At 43.6% G+C, this 25,348-nt stretch overlaps 1 protein-coding gene and 1 pseudogene across 1 annotated transcript; both read right to left on the reverse strand.

Moving 5' to 3' along the window:
• On the reverse strand, positions 1–651 carry LOC144307102 (transcription factor BTF3 pseudogene; annotated as a pseudogene).
• Positions 652–13,945: 13,294 nt separating this feature from the next.
• Positions 13,946–24,998, reverse strand: LAX1 (lymphocyte transmembrane adaptor 1). The gene is made up of 6 exons (XM_077886637.1): positions 24,757–24,998; positions 24,354–24,532; positions 21,335–21,447; positions 20,798–20,908; positions 19,937–20,022; positions 13,946–18,167 (listed from the first exon to the last, which is right to left on the reverse strand). The coding sequence occupies exons 2-6, from the start codon at positions 24,446–24,448 to the stop codon at positions 17,382–17,384; spliced, it is 1,191 nt and encodes a 396-aa protein (XP_077742763.1). The 5' UTR covers positions 24,449–24,532; positions 24,757–24,998; the 3' UTR covers positions 13,946–17,381.
• Between the last annotated feature and the right edge of the window lie 350 nt (positions 24,999–25,348).

A 25,348-nucleotide genomic window follows, 5' to 3' on the forward strand; every position in this document is an offset into this window, starting at 1 on the left:
AGCTGCAGTGTCCAAGGGGCTTGGGCTTAAAAATATTAGAGATCTAGACTTTATCAGATCCATGAACAAAATTTTAAAAAGCAGTCAGACTATAAAATAGCAGCTCCCAGTAACTTCTTCAAGTTTTATCTTCTTCAGAAGTTGACTCAATTCAGTTTGCTTCATTCTTGGAAGCTTCATCAAAATTCTCCACAAGATCTGGAACTTCATCATCATCATCATCCTCTCCAGTGGCAAGTGGTGTTTTTCCATCCACAGATTGTCTGGGCAGAGCTTCAGCCAGTCTTCTTAAACTAGTTAGATTGTCTGCACCAACTGGTTTAAGATACTGGGTAGCATTTCTGTCAGCTGCTTTGTCTCAGCATGGCCTGTAATGGTGAAAATGTTCACTGCCAGCGATGCCTGATCTTTAGGGTTGTTAAAGTGGATCGTTGTTCCTTGGTTTGTGAACATATTCACTTCTTCAATACCAGAGATATTGCTTACCCCTAACTTCTTTAAGGAGAACTGAAGTTTTTTATCATCTGCCGTAGCTGTTCCATGAAACACCTTCTTCTTTCAGCGGGCAGGTCCTTTTCCACCAATGCGCACTTGCGGTTTGGCAAGTTTCTCCTGGTTCATGGTAATTTCTTTCATCTTGGAGCGGGAATGGGACCATATGTGGGGGGAATAGAGTTGGCGCTCAGGGGGTCTCCGGCAGACCAGCTGAGATTAGGTGCACACACGTGGGGACAAAAGATGGCAGCTTTAGTTTTGCATTCCCTGATGAACTGCCTAATTATTGTTTTATATAGGACAGACTCTGATATATGCTCTCTATGTTCACAAATACCAATCTCTCTGTAATGTAAGATCTTTAAAATACATTTTAAACAAGTCCCTGAATTTGGACTTATCTATGAATCAGAACAATTTCAAACCTCTATACTAAGATTAAAATTTACTTCCCTACTGAAAATCCTTCAACTATTGCCCATTAACCTTAGGATCGATTCTAAGCTTTTGTGGATATCTCTTAATATGCAAAATCTTACTCCTGCCCACTTCTTTATCCCCCCAAATTACCAGTCCATTTTTCTCCACTTCTTTGCTCCATCATGTGGAATGACCTGGAGTGACGTGAATGTGCTCTACTCAGGCCTGCATGCTTTTGCACATCTACTTTCTTCTGCCTCAAATGCCCTTTCTCCACCCTCGATCAACCTACTGACTGGGTTCCAGCAGCCTAGACCTTCTCACGTGGTTTAGGAATCAGCTTATGCACATTTGCTTCTTTCTATATACTGTGAGCTCATTGAGAACAGCAACATCTAGTTCATCTTTATAGTTCCAAGTGCCTGAAGGCATTTGATATGTGTTTGGATGGATTTGGGGGAATACATGCTAAGGTTGGAGAGATAAGGGAGCAGGATTTGAAGGCTAGGAAGAGGAGTTTGGATGGTTACAAATAGGGACTGGTTGTTTCTTGTTTAAGGGAAGGGCAGGACAACGTGAATTTGGGGAGAGAGATGCTGGAGGGGCACCATCTGGGTGTGAAGAAAGGAGAGTGGAGATTAGGGTTGGGCAGGAAAAGCTGGAGGGGAAACTGAGTTGGGGAAAAAGATGAGTTTCTAGGGCAGAAACAGGCAATAATAGTAATAGCTATCATTTCTTTAACATCTGTACCATGTAAATGCTGATGCTTTACTGGCCTAGGTGGACTTCATGTCCTTGCAGAAAGGAGTTTGACAATGCCTTTCCTCCAGTGCACCTATTTGCTTTGGGAGCTTGTTTGCTGTCATTAGTGAATTGCGGTGGAATCTCTTGTATCTTTCTGCAACCCCAAATTATTTGGAAATGAACCCCCATCTCCCAAAACAGAGGGACCAGGAACTCTGACACCCCTGAGATTTAAGGCTACAAAGACATGACTGATGGGTGGGGAAGGCCCAGGTGAAGTTGGACTTCAGGAAAGGATGGTCAGTTTCTCAAGAGGAAAATCTCTATGAGGGAACATGGATTTGGAGCCAGTGACTCCGACTCAGTGCCCTACAGGGCCGCTCCTTAAATGGTGTATATTGTGTGCAGTGAGGGTGAGTTCAGGTGGAGGTGGATAGAAGTGACTCTAGAGTAGTGTGTGTGTGTGTGTGTGTGAACTGAGTGAGCTCACCACTCAGAAAGTGGGGCAGCTTTGCAGTGGGATAGTTCTGACTGGGTTTAGTAGAGTTGGAGCATGTTCCTTCCTATTGCACTAATGTCTAGGGAAACCTATGGATGCCTACATTAAGGCCTATAGAAGTCAGTAAGCTAGAGTTTTATTCCTTCAGGACTTCTAGGATTTAAGCCAAGAAACTGACACCAGTGACATTAACAGGTTACTGGTTCTACCAAGTGGTGGATCTGTGGTTCCATTATTAGCAGTGGCAGCAGGTGCTTGGCTGTCCCGAGCTGGGCAGAGGCCAGGTGGCATGGATGACTTGGTCAGAATGGCATCTCCACGGGGCTGTTAGGGACCATGGATGGCAGAACTTAGCTCAAGGGGTATCCTCGTCCCCTTTCCACCAGGCTGCAGAAGTAGTAAGCAGTAAGCAGTGCCATTTATGGACACCCAGGCACTATGGGAAATACTCAAAAAAAGAGCAAAAGATAACCCCTGAAAAAGACTGTAACTTCCTATTTGTAGAACAGGATGAGGTTTAGCAACACCTGGAATGTTGTTAGGACTGCAAAGTGTCAATCCTAATTGAATCATAAAAGCTATAGTTTAACAAGCCCTCCAAGTGATTTTTAAAAAAGATTTTATTTATTTATTCATGAAAGACAGAGAGAGAGGCAGAGACACAGGCAGAGGGAGAAGCAGGCCCCATGCAGGGAGCCCGATGTGGGACTTGATGTCGGGTCTCCAGGATCACGCCCTGGGCTGAAGGCAGCGCTAAACCGCGGAGCCCCCCGGGCTGCCCCCCTCCAAGTGATTCTGATAAACTTTAAGGTCTAAGAATGATTGACTATGAGCTGCAGAACTAAAATCATTTGAACTCAGACTAATGATGTCTTAGTTATACACATTCATAATCTAAATAGACTCTCCATAATCTATACTCCTCAGAACAACCCACTTTTCTAATGGAGGACATGAAGTCACTCACTCCTCCCTGTGGGCAAATCCAGTCTATGCCCCTACTCACTCAGCCTCTCAGCTGCATGGGCCACAGGAAACAATTCTTCTTGGAAGCACTCTCTCATCAGGGCTTCTGTGACAGACTCTCCTGGTCTTCCTCCTAGGACATATAGGAGAACAGTGAGAAAGGAGGATGGAAACAGGGACAGGTCCTGCAGCACCTCTTAGACTACAAAAAGACATCTAGTTGCCAAAGGAAGCCACTTAAGGGTTTTAAGCAAGAGAGTGGGGTGATTTCTGCTGTAGAAGCTGCTGTACAGGGAAGGTACCAAGAACAGGCAAATACAGGAGGAAGCAGGGAAAGCAGTCAGAAAGGCTCTCTCTGCCATCTGGGAGAGACATGATGGTGGCTTAGACTGAGGTGGAGGCAATGGATGTGGGCGGAAGTGGAGAATGGGCAGCTCAGAGGCAGAACTGACAAGACTTAGAGGATGTTTAGGGTTGACTCCTGAGTGTGGGGCCTAAGCCAGTAGATGCTGAAGAGATGACGCACCATTTGTTGGAATGGGGAAGACTGAGGAGAAACAGATCTGGAAGTGGGGAATTAAGAACTCTGCCTTAGATAATACAGGTCATGAGATACTATTAGAGAGCCAAGTAGAGATGTCAAGTAGGAAATTAGATAGGAAGTGTGGAATTTCAGGGAGTCATGAACCCATAGACAGACCATTCCTTCCATAGAAGGAGCAGTGGTCACATAGGGAGAGAGTCAGGCCAGAGGAAAGAGATGCAGGTCCCAGCCCTGGGGTGCCAACATTTGAAAGTTGGAGAGAAGAAGAGCCAGGAAAAGAAACCAAGTGCTTGATGAATTGCTTGGTGGCCCCAGGCACACAGACAATGAAACCTAATAGGTCTTAAGACATAGGAAACAGGGGATAGCAGAATTTTATAATTTTCTAATTAATTAAGAGGCCAAGCCTGTTGAGAATAGCTCTAAAGAAAAACCAACCTTGGCCCAATAAGGTGGCCAACTGAATGTGTTTCTGCTGATCCCTGGTTACAGAACGTCCACAATTAAAAATAAACAATAGTTTGTCTGATTGGAGGTTCTCAACCTTTCTATATAACATCCCAAACCATCACATTTCTTATCTTTTCTTTTTTAAAAAGATTTTATTTATTTATTCATGAGAGACACACAGAGCGAGAGGCAGAGACATAGAGGGAGAAGCAAGCTCTCTGCAGGGAACCTGATGTGGGACTCGATCCTGGAACTCCGAGATCACACCCTGAGCCTAAGGCAGAGGTTCAACCACTGAGCCATCCAGGAGTCCTGCAACCACCACATTTCAAAGAATAGTATCCAAACTGCTTTCATCCCCAGAGAGATGGTATCTGATGGAAGATACAAGAGTTTCCAAAATGGGCTCTGGGTCAGGCTGAATGAGCCAGAACATTTTCTTTTTAATCAAATAAATCCACATAAAAATAATAGAAGTGGGACTTCTGATTCTGACCAAGATGAAATAAGGCCACTACAGCCTCTGAATTGTATGGATTACAACTTAAAAACTGGACACAACATGGAAAGCAAGCATACAAAGGGGCACCTGGGTGGCTCAGTCGGTTAAGCACCTGACTCTTGATTTTGGCTCAAATCATGATCTCTGGGTTGTGGGATCCTGTGTTGGGCTCCTCACTTGCATGAGATTCTTTCCCTCTCCCTCTCCCTCTGTGCCTCCCCCTGTTCTCAAATAAATAAGTAAATCTTAAAAAAAAAAAAAAAAAAAAAAGGAAATATATGAGGATCTTGAAAGTCAACAAAAGAAGATGAATTGTGGAGAGAAGTAAGCTACATTGAAGCAAGGTTTCTTGTGTTTTCAAATTTTTCCTTTTCTCTCATAGCTTTCACCTGAGGGCAAGCTACCAGTTGCAAAAATGAGTGCGTGGAGGGGTAGGGGGAGAGAAGAGACTACACCTAGAGTGAAAAACCCATCTTTCTGGAAAGAACAACCGGGAAGAGAGGATTGAAGAGAATATATGTATATAATCCTCATTTTTTTCCCTCTCTCAGCTTTTCCCTGAAGGTGGGCCCTCCCTGAGGAGCTGTGCTTTGGTGGCAGTTCAGGCAATTAAAATTCCAGTTGCTATCCCCTCTGACCAGAGGCACCAGAAAAGTGGCCATGGGGACCCGGGTGCTGGGAGAACTCATGAGACAGAGAGAATGAGCAGGGGACACCTAATTTTGTGTAGGAACCTGTCCACACCATGGGCTCACACTCGACCTGTGCTTGAATGGATCAGACCCAAATCAGCACAGCAAAGGCTTTGAGAACTGAACCAACAGTGAAACCACTGCCCACAGGATATGAAGCAGAACCAGCAGTCTGAACCTAACTGGGTTGATTGTCTGCTGTAATGAGAAAAAAAATTCCTTGAATTAAAAAAAAAAGGCCAATTTATGTTTTACCTAGTAATTTTTTTTTTCTCATTAAACTTTTGTTTTAATGGGTCTCAAAATTCTGCGACAGATTTTTGGTCAAGTTGTTTCCATTAAAACGTACTGATTTAAAAAACTAATAACTAAAAAAAAAAAAAAACAACAACAAAAAAAACTAATAACTTAAAACTGTCACACACGCACACACACACACACACACACAATGGTCCACAAAACATTCTCCTTTCCTTCTGAAGGTTTTACGATGCATCGTTACCATTAACCAGTCTTTTACTATTAAACTTAAATGGCCAATTGACACAAACTGTTCTGAGACCGTTCTTCCACCACTGGTTAAGACTGGGGTGGCAGGTATTGGGGATAATATTCATTTAGCCTTCCGAGCTTTCTGGGCAGACGTGGTGACTCTGCCAGCTCCAGCTGCCTTCTTGTCCACTGCTTTGATGACACCCACAGCAACCATCTGTCTCATGTCACGAACAGCACAACGGCCCAGAGGAGGATGGTCAGAGAAGCTCTCAACACACATAGGTTTGCCAGGAACCATATCAACAATGGCAGCATCCCCAGATTTCAAGAACTTGGGAGCATCTTCCAGCTTTTTTCCAGAACGACGATCTATCTTCTCCTTCAGCTCAGCAAACTTGCAAGCAATGTGAGCTGTGTGACAATCCAGCACAGGTGCATATCCAGCACCGATTTGGCCTGGAGGTTCAGGATAATCACCTAGACCATGAAACCAGCTGCTTCCATTGGTGGGCCATTTTTGCTGTCACCAGCCACGTTGCCACAACGAACATCTTTGACAGATACGTTCTCGACATTGAAGCCCACATTGTCCCCAGGAAGAGCCTCACTGAAAGCTTCACAGTGCATTTCAACAGACTTGACTTCAGTTGTAACATTGACTGGAGCAAAGGTCACCACCATGCCAGGCTGAAGAACACCAGTCTCCACTTGGCCCACTGGGATAATACCAACACCACCAGTTTTGTAGGCGTCCTCCCAGACGCAAGGGCTTATCAGTTGGAGGCGTTGGTGGCAGACTGCAATCCAGAGCTTCAAGCAGTGTGGTTCCACTGGCATTCCCATCTTTACGGGTGACTTTCCATCCCTTGAACTAAGGCATGTTAGCACTTGGCTCCAGCATGTTGTCACCATTCCAACCAGAAATTGGCACAAATGCTACTGTGTCGGGGTGGTAGCCAATTTTCTTAATGTAGGTGCTGACTTCTTTAGCGATTTCCTCGTATCTCTTCTGGCTGTAAGGTGGTTCAGTGGAATCCATTTTGTTAACACCAACAATTAGTTGTTTTACACCCAGTGTGTAAGCCAGAAGGGCATGCTCACGGGTCTGCCCATTCTTGGAGACCCTGCTTCAAATTCACCGACACCAGCAGCAGCAATCAGGACAGCACAGTCAGCCTGAGATGTGCCTGGAATCATGTTTTTGATAAAGTCTCTGTGTCCTAGGGCATCAATGATGGTCACATAATACTTGCTGGTCTTGAATTTCCACAGGGAGATATCAATGGTGATACCAAGTTCACATTCAGCTTTCAGTTTATCCCAGACCCAGGCATACTTGAAGGAGCCTTTTCCCATCTCAGCAGCCTCCTTCTCAAATTTTTCGATAGTTCTTTTGTCAACCCCACCACATTTGTAGATCAGATGGCCAGTAGTGGTAGACTTGCCAGAATCTACGTGTCCAATAACGACGATGTTGATGTGAGTCTTTTCCTTTCCCATTTTGGTTTAGGTTTAGCGGTGATTTTCAGGACACCTGTGTTCTGGCAGCAAACCTGTTGTGAAAAATACCTAGTAATATTTTATAAAGGTATAAAATCTGTTAAATATCATCAGCTCTTCTGGAATCGATTGACTTCCAATTGCGTGCTGATTCAATGACTCAATTTTTACAGAGGACCACATACTGCTTCTTTGGATATATTAATTAAAAAATTAAATCCTTAAAAAAAGAAAAAATTCTTTAGAGGACTTTAATTGTACCCAGAGTTTATAAAACATAATATTAAAAATATGTAGGATTGGGGTTCCTGGCTGGCTGAGTTGGTGGAGCATGGAACTCTTGATTTCCGGGTGGTGAGTTTGAGTCTCACATTGGGTATAGAGTTTACTTAAAAAAAAAAAATCTTAAAAAAAAAAATCTAGTGAAAGATCTAAAAGTGAGACAAGAATCCATCAAAATACTAGAGGAGAACACAGGCAACAGCCTTTTTGAACTTGGCCACAGCAACTTCTTGCAAGATACATCTAGGAAGGCAAGAGAAACAAAAGCAAAGATGAACTATTGGGACTTAATCAAGATAAAGAGCTTCTGCACAGCAAAAGCACAGCTAGTATCCAAGATCTATAAAGAACTTATTAAACTCAACAGCAAAGAAACAAACAATCCAATCATGGAATGGGCAAAAGACATGAAGAGAAATCTCACAGAGGAAGACCTAGACATGGCCAACATGCATATGAGAAAATGCTCTGCATCACTGGCCATCAGGGAAATACAAATCAAAACCACAATGAGATACCACCTCACACCAGTGACAATGGCTAAAATTAACAAGACAGGAAACCACAAATGTTGAAGAGGATGTGGAGAAAGGGAAGCCCTCTTGCACTGTTGGTGGGAATATGAACTGTTACGGCCACTCTGGAAAACTGTGTGGAGGTTCCTCAAAGAGTTAAAAATAGACCTGCCCTACGACCCAGCAATTGCACTGTTCGGGATTTACCCCAAAGATACAGATGCAGTGAAATGCTGGGACACCTGCACCCCGATGTTTATGGCAGCAATGTCCACAATAGCCAAACTGTGGAAGGAGCCTCGGTGCCCATCGAAAGATGAATGGATAAAGAAGATGTGGTATATATATATATATATATATATATATATATATATATATATATATATATAATTACTTAGCCATTAGAACGACAAATACCCACCACTTGCTTCGACGTGGATGGAACTGGAGGGTATTATGCTGAGTGAAATAAGTCAATCAGAGAAGGAAAAACATTCTATGGCCTCATTCATTTGGGGAATATAAGAAAATAGCGAAACGGAATAAAGGGGAAAGGAGAGAAAATGAGTGGGAAATATCAGTGAGAGCAACAGAACATGAGAGACACCTAACTCTGGGAAATGAACAAGGGGTAGTGGAAAGGGAGGTGGGCAGGGGGTTGGGGTGACTGGGTGATGGGCGCTGAGGGGGGTGCTTGATGGGATGAGCACTGGGTGATATGCTATATGTTGGCAAATTGAACTCCGATAAAAATAATTAATTTATCAAATAAGTATCAGGATACAATGAAAATTACTTAACGTAAAAAGAATAAGAAAGTGTGACCAGTTCTCAAGAAACAATTAAGAAATGCCAATCCAAGATAACCCTGAAGTTAGAATTATCATACAGACTTTAAAGCAGAGGTGGCAACCGTGTCTCATGAACTAAGGTAAACATGCATGAAGCGAATAATGGAAAAATAGACATTCTTGGCATAGACATAGGAACTATACATAAAGAACCAAATAGAAACATTTTAGAACTGAAGAAAAGCTAACAGCAGAATGGAGATGACAAAAGGGAGAGTCAATGAACCTGAAAATAGATCAATAGAATGTATTCAATCTAGCCAACAAAGGGAAAAACAACTGAGGAAAAAAAAGAACAGAATCTCAGGAATCTGGGGAATATCAAAAATTCTAAATAGGGGCACCTGGGTGGCTCAGCGGTTGAGCATTTGCCTTTGGCTCAGGTTGTGATCCTGGAGTCCTGGGATCGCGTCTCACATTGGGCTCCCTGCAGGGAGCCTGCTTCTCCATTTGCCTATGTTTCTGCTTATCTCTGTGTGGCTCTCATGAATAAATAAATAAAATCTTTAAAAAAACAAAACAAAAGTTCTAAATATTGGGGTACCTGGCTGGCTAGTCAGGAGAGCATGCAACTCTTGATCTTGGGGTTGTAAGTTCAAGCCCCACGTTGGGTGTAGAGATTACTTAAAAAATGAAATCTTAAAAAAACCCCAAAGTTCTAATATTTATGCCATTGGAGTTCCAAAGAAGAGAAGAGACAGATTGGTGTGGTAAAATGTTAGAAGAAATAATAGGTCACAAAAGATAAGGCAAGAGGGAGGAAATGCCATGGATTGGAGGAGACCAATAAGTTGTGTAACTACATGTTCTGTGGGATTCTGGAATAGAGAAAAGACATTGGTGAAAAGCTAATAAAATTTCCCATATAACACCCTCAGTTTAAATTTCATTAAACAGTGAAGTGTGTAAGTTGATTAATAATATTGTACCAATGTTAGTTGCTTCAGTTTTATCATCATATCAAAGTTATGCGAAGTGTTATTATTAGGGAATGTTTGGTGAAGTCTATTTGGGATATCTGCATTATTTTTAGAACTTTTTTTGCAAGTCTAAAATTATCTCAAAATAAAAAGGTTTTAACATTTTTAAGTAAAAGGAAAGAAGGAAGGAAGGGGTAGTGGCTACATTAATGTCAGATAAAGTACACTTCAGAACAAAGAATATTACCAGTGATAAAGAGGGACATTATCTAATGACGGAAGTTAAGTCACCAAGGGGACCTAACAATCCTACATGTGCACGCAACTAACAACAGAACTTCAAAATGCATGGAGACAAAATGAGGAGAACTGAAAGGATACATAGACAAATCAACAATTATATCTGAAGACTTCAACACTTCTCTCTGAGTAATTGCTAGAACCAGTGGAAGGGAAATCAGTAAGGATGTAGATGGCCTGAGCAGCACTATCAACCAGCTTGACCTAACTGGCACTTTCAGAGCATTCCACTCAACAGCCATTGAACACATATTCTTTTCATTTGAGGTTTGCAAAATTAGAATACCCTTGAAGAATTATGTATTGATCTGGGATCATCAAGAATAGATTTCCCCTCTTAGAAAGTCAGAATTCTCCAGGACACCTGAGACAAACTTGAGCTTCTGTCAGAGATTTTCAGCATATGAGTGCAAGTTACTTAGAAATCTTGTGTAACTTTAGCCAACTGGAGACCTCCTCTGATGTGTCTGCCTGGTATCTCCCCAGGCATTGGTGGCTCTATATGGCTGCTATCTGCTTTGATGTTTGCTGTGACTTCCAGGAAAGGAAGCACCTCCCCTAAACTAATGCTATATTTGGTACATAATCTAAATCAGTTTATCAGGAAATCAGCAAATGTATCAGGCCTAACGCCATTTCTTCTTACTCTCTCATCTTTTTTTTTTTCTCTCATCTTTTGAAAATGAGGTGGTGTGTGTGTGTGTGTGTGTGTGTACATACACAAGTCCATGCACCTGTGTGTGCACATATCTTTGAGTCTTATAACATATTTCGGATATTTTCAGGTTCGTGTACCATCAGAGATACCGATCTGCTCTGTAGTTATGGAGGACAAAATGTGTTCATGTCTTAATCCCTGGAACCTGTGAACATGTGACCTTTCATAGTGAAAAGGAGTTTACAATGTGATTAAGTTAAGGATTTTGAGATGAGATTATCTTGGATTATTTGGATGGAGCCAGTGTAATCACAAGGATCCGTGTAAGAAGGAAACAGGAGATGAATAGTCAGAATCATTAACTCCACTTTAAAAAAATTATTTATTTGAGAGAGAGAGAGAGAGAGAGAGCACAAGGTGTAGGAATGGCAGAGGGAGAAGGAGAAGCAGGTTCCCTGCTAAGCAAGAATGCCAATGCAGGACTTGATCCCAGGACCCTGGGATCATTACCTGAGCCCAAGGTGGACACTTACCTGACTTAGCAATCCAGGCTCCCCTAACTCCACTTCTTAATATGTCCACATTCTACCAACACTCACTACCTTTAACTTATGGATGAGGAAGAGAAGACTGAAAGGAAAAAACCCCAAAACTATGGGTTACCTTATTTTTCCCTTCTTGCTATGCCATTTTCAGCATAAGTGGTTAAAACTAATATAAAGAAGTAATGGAAATAAGAAAGGATATGGTAGGTCATTTGGGTTAGAACACTATTGTCTTCTTCCTTAATACCTGCTTATCAACTGGTTTAAGAGTCAGAGTTCCTGGAAGTATTTGCAAGTCAGTACAGGCCCTCAGCCCACAGGGAAACCAGAAGTGATAATTAAGCACCATGACTCGATGGAGTGCTCAGGAAGGAGACATGGCTGAGGGACAGCAAAATCTTGTCTTCTCCTCACCATTAAAAGGTGAATTATAAAGAGGGAAGGAGACTTACAAACTCTATTTCATACTAAACAGTGTTCTGAATAAGGTCCAATCAATACAATACAAATTTGAATAATTTACTATTTTAACGAATTACAGAATCATAACAGGTTAGTTATCTTTATATCTATCTCCTCATCCTTATCTTGAAAAAAATTACCTCCTATTTCACATGTCAGGCTTAAACAGTTATGGCAATTGGGCTTTCAATTTAACTCAAAATTTCCTGGCAACTAATGTGAGAAAATAAAACTATAAAGGAAAAGAAAGAATGATAATGTTGTAAACAGTCTTTCATTCACTCATTTGTGAAAAAAAGCTCAGAATAAGAAATAAACAGAAAGGTTCCTGTCTAGTTTCATATCATCTACAAATTATTACTTGTCCTCGATTTGGGAGAATGTATGTAAGTATAACTGGTTTATTGGAGTATAAACATGAGCTGGCTTTATTTTTTCCAGGGCCTGCTCCCTGATGGTGGTTGGTTGAACTTCTCTTTCTTTCTTACTGGTAGCTCTCTTAACAAATTCTCTCTCTCTCTCTCTCTTTTTTTTTTTAAGATTTTGTTTATTTATTCATGAGAGACACAAAGAGAGAGAGAGGCAGAGACACAGGCAGAGGGAGAAGCAGGCTCCACGCAGGGAGCCCGACGTGGCTCGATCCTGGGTCTCCAGGATCACACCCTGGGCTGACGGCGGGGCTAAACCGCTGAGCCACCCGGGCTGCCCGAAATTCTCATTTTGATCTCTAATTTTTTATTCTCCTCCAGGTTGTGAGAGTTCTCTCAGTATTTAAGATTCAATTCTGCTCAAATCTTCATTCTCGCATCTGATGCTCGTGTCTCCTTACTTGATCCAGTGCGGTTGTCAGACTCCTTGTGCCTGTCCTTGCTTCCCTGGATAGCCCTGACTGGCCATCAGCACCAGATATGGCAGAAATTTGATTGCTGGTTACTTTTGGGGTGAATCTGAGAGCCCTGAAGGAAACTGCCCACAATATGATCACTAGGTGTGGGAGAATTAGACCCTGGAACAATCTGCCTTCATCTCACTGTCTGAGTCTGCTCAGGCTGCTATAACAAAAAATACCATAGACTGGGTAGCATAAACAGCAAACATTTATTTCTCACAGTTCTGAAGGCTGGGAAGTCCAAGATCAATGCGCCAGCAGATTTGGCGTCTGGTGAGGCCTGCTTCCTGGCTCACAGATGGCTGTCTTCTCCATGTGTCCTCATATGGCAGAAGGGACAGGGGATCTATCTGGGGTCTCTTTTATAAAAGCACTAGTGCCATTCATGAAAGTTCCACTCTCATGACCTAACCACCTCCCAAAGGCCCTCAGCTTCTAATATCATCATATTGAGGTTTCAACATACAAATTTTGGGGGCACACAAAAATTCAGTCTACAGGACCCACCCAAGTGTTTGTGAGATGGTCTACAGCCAACAGATGCTCCCAGAGGCCTCTTACCTGGCACTCTGTTAGGTGGCCCAAACCCAGTCACCTTCCCCTGCTGATATTTTTATTGGGCACAGTAGGTGGCTAGCTGCTTCACAGCACCCCCTTCTCAGTTCTGACAATACTGTCTTCTTCCTCCTTTCCCAAGGGTATGAGGCACTCCTGCAGAAAGAGATGTTTACCACCTGCCCAGGGGTGGGGACAGTGAAGGAGGGAAGAACATCTCTTCCTGATCAGGAAACTCTTCAAACTCCAACACCTTCTAGGCCTCACCCATGGAGCAGGCACATGGGGTGGTGGAAAGCAGTGCTTGGTAAGATTAATTTTCCTGTTCTCAGTAAGCCCTAGACTGATCCATAACAGCTCATGGCATGCTAAATTCAGAATGTGGTATGTTTTGTACCCAGGTTTGAGCATTCATCTGGATTCCTGAATGACATGAAAAAAACCTTCCTCAACATTTTATGGTATAAGTACCTGCACTGAAACCATATTATCGACCATCAATTATCAGTAACCTGCCTTTATCTTGAGCCTTGTGCTAAGATCCACAGTGAATACGAAGGCTTTAAATATATTTTTTTTGCAGGCAAAATGGTACAGATTAATAGGGAGACTGATCAAATATGTTAACAAAACAATGAAGAAAAACAAATACCCAGAACAATTACAGTAGCACATGCTTTAATGTTATACCCATTTTGCAGAGGAAGGAACAAGGCATATTTATTTAAATGGGATGAAACTAGATGTCTTCATTTTATCCATGCTTTACAATTACTTTTTATTTCGAAAAAATTTACAGAAGAGTTGCAAAAATAGGATAGAATTTTCATATATCCTTCACCCAGCTTTCCCTAATGTTAACATCTTACATAACCATGATACAATTATCAAAACTAAGAAATTAACATCGATGTAATAGTATTGACTAAAATACGGACTTTTTGAATGTTACCATTTTTTTTTATCCCACTAATGTCCTTTTTCTGTACCAGGATCCAATCCAACTTATCATTACTCTATATACCTAGTCATCATGCCTCCTGGGTGTCCTCCAGTCTGTGACCGTTTCTCAGTGTTTCCTGGTCTTTCATGACTTTTAACACTTTTAAGAGTTCAGGTCAGGTATTTGTAGAATGTTAAGCAATCTGGATTTTTTCCTCATGAATTCTTATCATAATTTTGTGGACTTTGGGGAAGGATCCTATAGAGGTGAAATACCCTTTTCCTTGATCATATAACAATGTGATTTGTAAGTGGTGAGTTACCCTTGACCACCCTTTAACCACCCTTGGTTAAAGTGGTGTCTGCCAAGTTTCTCCACTCTAAATTTGCTTCCCTCTCCTCCACTCCCCCCTTCCATGTTCTATTTGTTAGAAAAGAGTCACCAAATCCAGCTCACACTCCACACTGAAGGGGAGGGGAATTAAGTTCCCGGGGAAGTATTGATTCATTTGTGGATGTGTGTTAAAGTCATCACAGTAAAGTACAAATATTTGAAGGGAGATCTTTGAGGCTAAGCAACTATCTTACTTCTCTCAAATGTGTCATCCACTGATTTTAGCATTCATTAAGACTTGCCCACAGCAATTATTCTGTGGTGTCTTTTTTAAAAAATATTTTTATTTTGTTATTTTTTAAAAAAGATTTTATTTATTTATTTGGGAGAGAGAGCGTGAGAGGAAAGAGCATATGAGCAGGTGGGTGGGATAGAGGAAGAGGGAGAAATAGACTCCCCTCTGAGCAGGGAACCCAACACTGGGCTCCATCCCAGAACTCTGGGATTGTGACTTGAGACAAAGGCAGACAACCAACTGAGCCACTCAGGCACCCTTAAGTTTTTAATTCCAGTTTAATTAACATACAGTTCTGTGGTGTCTTAGTAGTGATTTTGTTTTTTCCTCATTTCTTCTATATTTATTATTCAGAATTCATCTGGAAAGAAGATTTCTCCCTTTCTTCCATTTTATTCACTTATTGATATGGACTCAAGAATATTTATTTTGTTCTAAGTTATACATTTATATCATAATTTATTTTTATTGCTGAGATTGTTCTACTTTTGCCTTTGGGAGCTCTTTTAGATGGCTCCTTCCAACATGCCTATTTTCTTCTGTTTTCTTCCCCTGCCACCCTCCTCTCTCTTTCTTTCTTTCTTTTCTTTATCTACAAGACGGTCAAGTTCCCCCAGATCTATAAGTGGCCATTTTTCCAAGGAGCTCTGGTTCCTTTTATTAAGAATGATATTTAGAAACTAAGAGCTGGCTGCTAAGTGTGTTCATTGCTTCTTGGGTATCAATTCTTCTAGACCCTCTGGTGGGATAGAACTAAGAAGTATAGGTATGCTAGCCCATGTATACACATCTCTATATTTATTTCTGCATCTATATATATATATATATATATATATATATATATATATGATTTTATTTATTTGACATGGAGAGAGTACGAGCAGGAGGAGCAGCAGAGGGAGAGGGAGAAGCAGATTCCCAACTGAGCAGGGAGCCGGATGCAGGGCTTGATCCCAGGATCCTGAGATCATGACCCGAGCCAAAGGGAGATGCTTAACCGACTGAGCCACCCAGGTGCCCCTATTCATATATATATTAAAATAAACAAGAGTTCAAACTATACCTCCAGATCTAGTCTGGCACCACAGAGTTCATCGTAGCCTTTTCTACTCGCTTATTCGTCACCTCTTTTTCTGATAGTGAGAAACCCGTCTCTCCTTATCTACGTTTATTTATTTGTTCAATCTTAGCATACATTTAACGTAGTTTCAGAATTGCTAGACTATATTCCTCTGAGATACGAATTTACCAACTAGAGTGCAGTGTTTATGTACAGTTTGTATGTCTTTATCTTACAGTTTCAAGTGAAAGCATAGTTTTCCAAAGTTAATTAGGCCAGCTCCTCCCCCACCTTCAGTGAGGCTATATCATCCATCTGTAATATAGTTAGGTTTATTTGTCTTAATCTTCATTCCATTATGGCCTCCCCTGGTAGAGTGGTTAATTAAAATTTTTTACATATAATAAAAGTCACTCGTTGTGCTATATAGTTTTTTGTGTTTTGACAAATTCACAGTTATGTATTTGCCACCACAGTACCAGTACAGAAGAGCCCCATTAACCTAGAAATTCCTTTGTGGTAAACTTCCCTTTGCCTAAACCTGGCAAACGCTAATCTGTTTTCCATCCTTAAAGTTTTGCCTTTTCCAGAATGTCATATAATTGGAATCACACAATTTGTAGATTTTTTTTAGGTCTAACTTCTTTCACTTACCAAAATGCATTTAAGATTTGCCCGTGTTGTTGCTCAAACCAATAGTTCGTTCCTTTTTTATGTTCAGTATAGATAACCTTATTACATGGATATACCACAGTTCATTTTTCCATTTATGTGTTAGAGGACTTCTGGGTTATTTCTAGTTCTGGCAGTTATGAAAAAAGCTACTATAAATAGGCATATATGGGCTTTTGTATGAACACAAATATTCAATTCTCTTGGATAAACATCTAGTAGTGGAATGGCTGGGTTGTATAAGTGTATGCTTCTGAGAAACTATCACCTTTCTAAAGTGGATAGTACAATGAAAGACGGTTCTAATGTCCCACATATTCTCTAGCGTTTGATTGTCCACACCCTTTTTCAACTGGAAACTGCTGTCCCACCCCAACTCAGACTTCTCCATTCTTTTTGGCCTCTGCCTGGATTACAAACTGATCCATATTCTCACTTTGCATCCTGCTGGTATTCGCAAAGGTGATGATTTTAGACCACTTCATGTTTCCACTGTTCACTAAAGTACTATTACATTTTTAATCTACTAATTGTCCTATAAGGGAGTTTCAGCAAACATTCTTAGGTTGGTATGAGAGATAATTGCACCCTGCTTGAGAAGAATTCCCTTCTGGCTTTCTCAGACATTGGCTTTTGTGAGTTCCCTAACTTCTGTGCATGAATGAACCACTGAGATATATAAGGATGGCCAGCGATCTTTACCAGACCTCGTAGTGGCCATGGGTCTGGCAAGCATAGCCTACTCCACAGAGCTCTTCAGCTGGGTTTCTGGGTCCTAATTCATCAGGAAGGAGTTATGTGTCTGGTCCCTGCTTGGAGTCCCTGTCTTCTGACTTGACAGCTAGAACATTCTCATAGTCACTAGAAGTGTCATTTGACATTTCTTCTTCGTGTTTCATCTGACTACTCTCACTCTGTGCAGATGGCTGACAGGTCACATGTTCCCCTAGAGCCAGGAAACTCCCTGATTTCACAACAAATTGGATGTGGGTACCTGGACCATCCATCCTGCCTTCTGTGTCTGAGGATGTCACTTCTTCCTCCCCCTGCTGCTGGTTTCCATTGGTGTGTGCTGGTGGAACATTTTCGTAATCTCTATAGCACTGGAAAACCAGACAGGACTGCTTCCCCTGGATGGTCTCAAGATTCAGCCCTGCCATATTGACATAGTCATTCGAGGTCTCCGAAGAATCTTCCCCATCACTGAGTGGATCATTGCTTTCAGACCTTAGAGACCCAAAAGTGATGTGGTCACTGGCATTCCCACAGCCCTTGTCTTTCTCCTCAGTAGACTCCAGCTCCTGGGCACTTGGGAGGGCAAAGAGGCTCGTGGGGGTGCTGTCAGTAGAAGCTAGAGCCTTAGCAATCTCTTCTGCTGTGGGCACATTGATGTAATCTCTTGAATCCTCTGAAGAAATGCTCAGGCAGTCTCTGGCTGCTCTGACATTGACATAGTGTGCTGAGGGAGTGAGGTCCCCACACATCTGGAGCCCCGTGGCATTGTCATAGATGCCCACTGCATAACTGTTGGCATGAGTATGGTCTCTGTACAGCCAGAGGGTATTGCCTGCTTGGGAGGGCTATAAGCAAGAAGAGAAAGCCAGTGACAGGACTGAAGCAGAAATACAGGTGAAACCTTTCTACTTCCCCACCCAGGACCACTATCTAATAGTTCCTTCACTTTGTTCTTTACCTTGTAGAACATGTCTAAGTTGGAGGTCTCCAGTTGCAAAGCTTTAGATCATGTGCAGGTATGAGTAGTGTGGGCTAAGTTTAGGGAACACAAGTGTAAATGTGATGATAAATTGCTGCTGGTTTTTGGTCACAGTGTGGGTGTTCAATGGGGAGTCTGTAGAGGGGAATAGTATGAACTGGAGAGAGCCTGCTACCTCTGAGCCTTGAGAGGCAATAGAGTACAGTGGCTAAAAGTAGTGACTCAGCCTTAGACTCAGGGTGGAAATCCCAGCCTCGCTACTCTGTGCCGAGTTTGGGCAAAGTTACCTAATCTCTTTGTGCCTTACCTCCCTCGCAAATAAAATGGGGAGAGCCATAATATCCACGTGATATGGTTTTTGTGAGGAGTAAGTGTGTGACTATGCATAAAGTGTTGGGAATAGTTTCTGGCACATGGAAGACACTAACAAATGGTTGTTATTATTAAAGGGGCACCTGGCATACAGACCCAGCCCATTGTGACCATTTAGGGATGCCAGTCTGATGTTTCTAGAGCTTCTGACTTTTCAAGAAAAGCTGGACATCCAGATTTTAATGTGAAATCTTTTAGATTTTTAAATGTTGGCAACTGGTTCCAAATGTTCTTCATCTACTACACAGTCTGTAGCCAAACATGTGTTGTGGCCTCATATCAGTTTGGGATGGAGTGCTAGAACTCGCTTTGGCAGTGACGTTTCGTCCTCCCTGCACATTATCAGCCATGCAAGCTTGGTCCCCCAGGAGTTTGTAGAGGTGAGAGCAGAGCCCAAGGATGGGATATGTGGGAGGAGCACTAGAGGTGTCCAAGTGCTAACTGAACGTAAAGCTCTGGGTAGTGAGAAGCTGGGTAGCAGCAGGATCAGCAGCAGCGGTAGGACTGTGTTCATCTGAGATGACCACAGAGCCAAGGGACCGGTTCTTCAACAAGCAAGTGAGAGCTTATCTGTTGGAGATGAGGCCCCTGAGCTTCCAGGTCCCCCCTTTCCTGTCTTGGGTGTCTCTGCCCCACAGCGTTGTGGGGCTCCTCCTTGAGGGCTGCCTTTAGAGCCAGGTCACAGGACACACTAGGTCATTGTTATTCATTGTAGTGTTCCCATGGTAACCTCAAAAATACCCCACGTTTGATCAAACACTTTCTACACCAGCTACAGTCCTCAATGACTTACAAACATACCTGCTATTGAGGATAATTGAAACCATTTGCCATGGGCCCCAGAAGTAATTCCCAAAAGCAGGGTTTTAAGGATGTTTCGAGCATCCACAGCATTGTTGGAATATTTGTATCCTCTCTCGAGGTAGGATACAGCATTGGAAGGGACAATACTCATTTGAGTGAGCTGTTACCTTTGTTAAAACAATACATTTCCATTCTAACACCGTATCTTTGAATACATGTGCCCTGGTATCTCACTTAAAATCCTGAACAACTGTTCCTACCTTTCATGATTTTTGTCCCTGGGCAGTAGGGAGGTCCCCGAGGCTTGTCTTCCCAATTTATCAATAGGGCCACAGGGCAACTGCCAGGGGACTTGTTGTTTGCCAGGAAAGGAGATCTGTGACCTGAACTTATTTACCCCAGTTCTGCCCGAGAAATGTCCTCTCTCCCAAGGGGCTTGTCCTTTCCCTTGACTCTTACCACAGGATCAGAAGGAGGGCTATCATAATTTCTGGAAAGGAGGCTCTCGGTACTGAAAATATGGTTACTCCTTGACTGCCGTCTCCCTGAAAGGACAGAGAACAAATCCTGAAGATAGCCAGCCAGTCCCCTGAGCGCTTCCACCTCGATGGTCCCCGCATCGTGGTTGATGTGGGTTTGTGTGGTGTCGGTATTTGAGGCCGGTGTGCTGTGGTGAGAGGGGCAGAGCTAGGGAGAATGATGTGCTCTGAGGCCTGGGACTGTCCTCTGTTTTTAACAAGGACCAGAGGACACTAATTGGCACAGAGTTTAGAGCAGCTGGGGAGGAGGCTCCTGTAATGCCAGAGGCCATGCTCTTCTTCTGTATGTGTCCCCCATTCCTGGACATACCCATCCAGGACTTCATATCAGGACAAATAAAAAAAAAACCCAACCCAGACACCTCCCAGCTCCCTTTTTTTAGCTCTGTAGGCCCCTAATGGAGTTACAGCCTGCTTCTGACTATCCCGTCCTCCTCCACGCTCCCTGAAGGGCAGAAAGGTCTGAAAATGTAAAGAAAGTTGCTTCTGAAAAAAAAAAAAAAGAAGAAGTTGCTTCTGGGGCAGCTGAGCAGTTTAGTGCAGCCTTCAGCCCAGGGCGTGATCCTGGAGATCCAGGATCGAGTCCCACGTCAGGCTCCCTGCATGGAGCCTGCTCCTCCCTCTGCCTGTGCCTCTGCCTTTCTCTCTCTTGCTCTGTGTCTCTCATGAATAAACAAATAAAATCTTAAAAAAAGAAAAAAGGTGCTTCTGGGTATGAGAGGTGCATTCTGGATGAAGTTCAGTAACATTTGTGCTCTGCAGATTAGAAAGAAAAACCTACCCAGCTCTCCTTGCCTCTGGGGTAAGGAGTCATAAATATTTTTGGCTCCTTGTCTGGGTCGAGACAGAGAAAGTAAGGGCGTGACGGTAACTCGGAAGTAAGGAATGTGTCCTGCAAGACAAGGAGAGAGATGGAGATTTCAGTGGGGGCAAGTGGTACCGAATGCAGGGACCCTTAGGTGTGAGATAGTCCCTGAAAATATTCCCCATCCTCACTATGTATCATAAAAAATACATTTTCACACTTGCCCAATTCCATTTGAGCCAGAAGACTGGGAGAAGAAGCAAGTGGGCAAGTAGGGGGTGGTAGCAAAGGATGGGCATAAATGTCTCAGGGCAATGACCTGCCAAGTGGAACTCTGATTGGCACTGAGCCTTTCAGGGGCATGGCTTAGACTCAAAAGTGAGACAATGGCCAGTGTGTCAGGGAAGAACAGAAGAGAACAGAGTTTATGTCTGGAGAATAAACTTGGCCTTGAATGCCAGGCTAGATGGTGGATCCTCGTGTGTCTCCACTTGGGACAATCAAAGGACTCACGCTGCTTCTTCCATTTATTCCAGTTCCATAGGCTGTAGAAGATCAGAGTGGTCAGTAGGACGGCAAGGAATCCTGCAAACCCAGAAAATATGGCTCTGCTCTGGTCTTTCTCTCTGTGGGGAAAAACAAGGGCCATTCTCCAGCTGTAGGAGGCTGAGAAGGCTGGAGAAAAGGTTTTCTGCAGGAATTGGAGCCTGAGGACTTGGAATGGGAGCCAGCCGGAAAGCTGAGGTGGGTAGGCTGTGTGGTTGAAGAGAGTATCTTCATTGTGGACAGAAGGAAGCTGGGCATTACCCCTTTGGAAGCCCTACTGGATGCCAGGGGTTTGGGTGTGTGTTAATCTCTACAACATCTCATCTCTCCTTGTGGCCAGAAACCTGAGATTTAGACTCAGAGAGGCTGAGTAATATATCAAAGATCACACAGGTGGGAAGGAGCAAAGATGGAACGTGAGTCTAGGTCTGTTGGGGCCCAAAGATTGTGCGCTCTTTCCAGTGTACCACACTGTCCTCCAAACTGGCAAAATCAGGTTCACCTGCCCCTGCTTCCTCCTCATTCCCTACTCCTTGGTGTCCTGTCTTGTGTGGAAGAGGGAGCTGCTCTGGGACGGAGTCCGGCTTGCGGACATTTGAACAACCCCCATGTATAGACTTGCAGAACTGGTCTCCAACAATACTTGCTGTTTTGTGGAATGTGACCCACACAAATGCAGGAGTGAGTTTCTGCTGCTTGTGGTTCCCTGACAGCACGGGGTTGCTGCTCTGCTCTGCCTACTGCAACAAGAAGAAGCCAATGGAGGATACAGCAGGAATGGCCAACAGACCCAAATGTTAGAAGCCAGGTCAGCTAGTCCTAGGCTTGTTTACCCAATTCTCCTGGACATTTCTGCTAAACTGCCCAATGGACATCTCAAACCAAATATGTCTGAAACAGAATGCCTGTTCCTCTCCCATAAGCCTGCTTCTCCTCTGGTGTCTCCCATCAGCTAGTGGTTGGAGCTATCCTTGACTGCTCCTTTTCTTTCACACCTCAATTATTCAGTCAACCAGAAAATTCCATCTGCTCAGCTCTGGGCATCTTTCCCAAACCCAATCACCTCCACTCCTCCATTGCCACTCCTTGCTTCCACATGGGTCTTTGCAGTAACCTCCCTAGTGCGTTGCCTTGCCTTCCCTCTTGAGCCCCACATACTAGCTTCACACATGAGCCTGCATGATCCTCCTCACAGTAAACCAGATCACGTCCCCTCTCTTCCTGTGACCCACATGACTTTGATCACACTTGGGATAACATACACAATCCCTACTCAGTGAGGACTTCATGGCCCCTTATGATCTAGCCTTTGCCCTCCTCCTCCTCTTTCTTCTTCTTCTTCTTCTTCTTCTTCTTCTTCTTCTTCTTCTTCTTCTTCTTCTTCTTCTTCTTCTTCTTCTTCTTCTCTCTCTCTCTTTTAAAAATATTTATTAATTGAGGGATGCCTGGGTGATTCAGCGGTTGAGCATCTGCCTTGGGCTCAGGTCGTGATCCCGGGGTCCTGGGATTGAGTCCCATAACGGGCTCCCTGCAGGGAGCCTGCTTCTCCTTCTGCCTGTGTCTCTGCCTCTCTCTGTGTCTCTCATGAATAAATAAAAATAAAATCTTAAAAAAATTATTATTATTTTTAAATTATTATTTGAGAGAGAGAGAGAGAGGAGTGGTAGAAGGAGTGGGAGAGAGAATCCCAAGCAGGCTCCAAGTTGAGCATAGAACCGATGCAAGGCTAGATCCCATGGCCCTGAGATCATGACCTGAGCCGAAATCAGGAGTTGGACACTTAACCTCCTGAGCCACCCAGGCGCCCCTCTGCCTACCTTCTGACCTCATTTCCTACCACTTTCCTTCTGGCTGGTCCCTGTCCGTGCATAGCACACTGCCACCTCAGACCCCCAGGTCCTCTCCCAGGGTGGGGGTGGGGGGGCAGGTAGCTCCATCTCTCATTTCCCTCAAGTCTCATCTGAAATATCACCTGCTCAGACAGGCCTATTACTCCCAGTCTCCTTAACTCTGTTCTGGTTTTCCTTTATACACTTAAGACAGATTGACATTTTATTATATATCCATTTGTTTGTCTATATCTGACTTTCCTACTTGACTGTAAGCTCCAAGAAGCCATGGACTTGTCCATCCTATTTACCTGGTACCTGGAACAGTGCCTGGCACTTAGCAAGGGCAGGGTGAATATTTGTGGAATAGATGAGTGACTTAGTAAACACGAATGAACATAGAAGTAGTTATCTGGGGGGGCCTCAGGGTTCTGACAGCTTCATAAATTCAGTCCCTATCCATGCTCCTTCCACCTGCAGGTGACATATATGTGTTTGTCATGATAATACATTTATTTCCCTAAACGACAGTGATTTGAAATTTATTATTGCTGAGTTGCACTGTTATCACAGCACTGAGATTCATACCTACAAGTGTTGTTAAAGTTTCAACCACTCTTGGACTTTTTATGTTTGTTAGTATGATCCTGCAAGTTTTAGCAATAAAATGTATAGCCATGCTGAGTTCTGTGAGATTTTATATCCTAAAGACATATCTTTATACATCGATGATTGCATTTTCCATTCATGGAAAGTTTTTAGGACCTAAAAATACATCACTGAAAGAAAACAGGCCTGTTGTTTCCATCATGGTGGCTCCTAATTTTTGAGGGGGAAGGAGGAGAGTGGTTGTTGGGACCTGATACAGGGAAGATTGAGGACAGTGACTGGGACCTCTGGGAGGTAAGAAATCCACCCAGGCCAGACAGCAAGGTCTAAGGACCCTCTCCCTGCAACTTCCTTTTCTCACCGATACCCATTCCTTCCCTCCCAGCAGTCCTGGGCAAGCTTCTCTAAGCCTAGAATCTGGTGGTCTAAGGGGACCTGAGGGCAGTCGTGAGGGCTAGGAGCACTGCTGGGGTAGAAGTGCCCGGGGTCGGCCAGGGCTGTCTGTCTAAATCAGGGGAGGGTGGAGCTCACCACCCTGAGTTACTCACCTGTCCAGGCTGCCGGCAGTTACCTGCAGAGTCCTGGCTTCCAAGGTCCTCCCTCTGATTTCTGAAATGGTCGGGATGATCCCATCCATGGTCATAGAAACCTCTCTGGCTTCAGCTTCTTCTTCTAAGCTTTCTCTCAGTTATCCACAGCTAACACATGCCACTTCTCCTGGCTCTTCCTAAGTGACCATCCATCAGGAGAAAAGGCGAAATTGACTTGCGTTTTGCATACCATCATAACCACTTTTTTAAGTAGATAAGAAGACTAGAAATCCTCCTCATCTCCATGTTTTCCAATCTTTCTAGAGCTTTCTTTCCCCCAACATTGCGTCTACCTGGCATCTACCCCTGAAATGTTAGGCTGCATTGAGCCCAAACACAAAAACAACACGTTTGGTTCTACCTGGATGTGGCTACAGTGTCCACTGTGGGAAGCACGAACTCAGCCTGGTGCCATGCGCCCCAAGAGAGGTGGCTCAGGGAGATGCTATGCGCTCAGCCTCCTGGTGAAGTGTGAGGAGTGTAGGGGGGAAACTGCCAAGAGGAGAGAGAGAGAGAGAGAGAGAGAGAGAGACTCCGTGAGAAGCTCATCCCCTCCCAACCCCCAGAGCAGAGAGAAAAGAGCAAACATTTGCCAGAATGGAAACAGAGAGTCGTCACAGGAAACGACAGCACTGATGTGCTAATGAGGCATGGGGCACAGGAAATGCTGCTCAGCTAGAGCAAGATAGAGGAAGACATGTCTGCACCCCCTGTTCCCTGGGTCGGCCGGGTGTGTGGGGGGGGCTGTGGGGGGGCACTGTGGTCTGTGGGGAGAGTGACTAAAGATGGGGCAAGGTGGTGGGGGATCCATGATTGTTCCTATGGGTTTTGGGGACGGGCTATTTTCATAGACACTTCCTGCGTGATTTTGACAAAGCTGGTCTGTGTTTTCCATTTTGAGCATCTCTGGGGATTACCCTCTGAACGGAGCCAAGGCCAGGTCAGTGTTGGCC

The sequence above is a fragment of the Canis aureus genome, chromosome 38 (genome assembly GCF_053574225.1).
Source record: "Canis aureus isolate CA01 chromosome 38, VMU_Caureus_v.1.0, whole genome shotgun sequence".
Classification (NCBI taxonomy): Eukaryota; Metazoa; Chordata; class Mammalia; order Carnivora; family Canidae; genus Canis; species Canis aureus.

What these genes read in the sequence shown, in the direction of transcription:
- LAX1 (XM_077886637.1), bottom strand. Translation starts at nt 24,448, where the DNA reads ATGACCATGGATGGGATCATCCCGACCATTTCAGAAATCAGAGGGAGG. An exon ending in ACTGCCGGCAGCCTGGACAG is followed by an intron (nt 21,448 to 24,353) that starts GTGAGTAACTCA and finishes TTTTCCCCACAG; the next exon opens with AGAGAAAGACCAGAGCAGAG. An exon ending in CCAGAGGCAAGGAGAGCTGG is followed by an intron (nt 20,023 to 20,797) that starts GTAGGTTTTTCT and finishes CTGTCCTTTCAG; the next exon opens with GGAGACGGCAGTCAAGGAGT.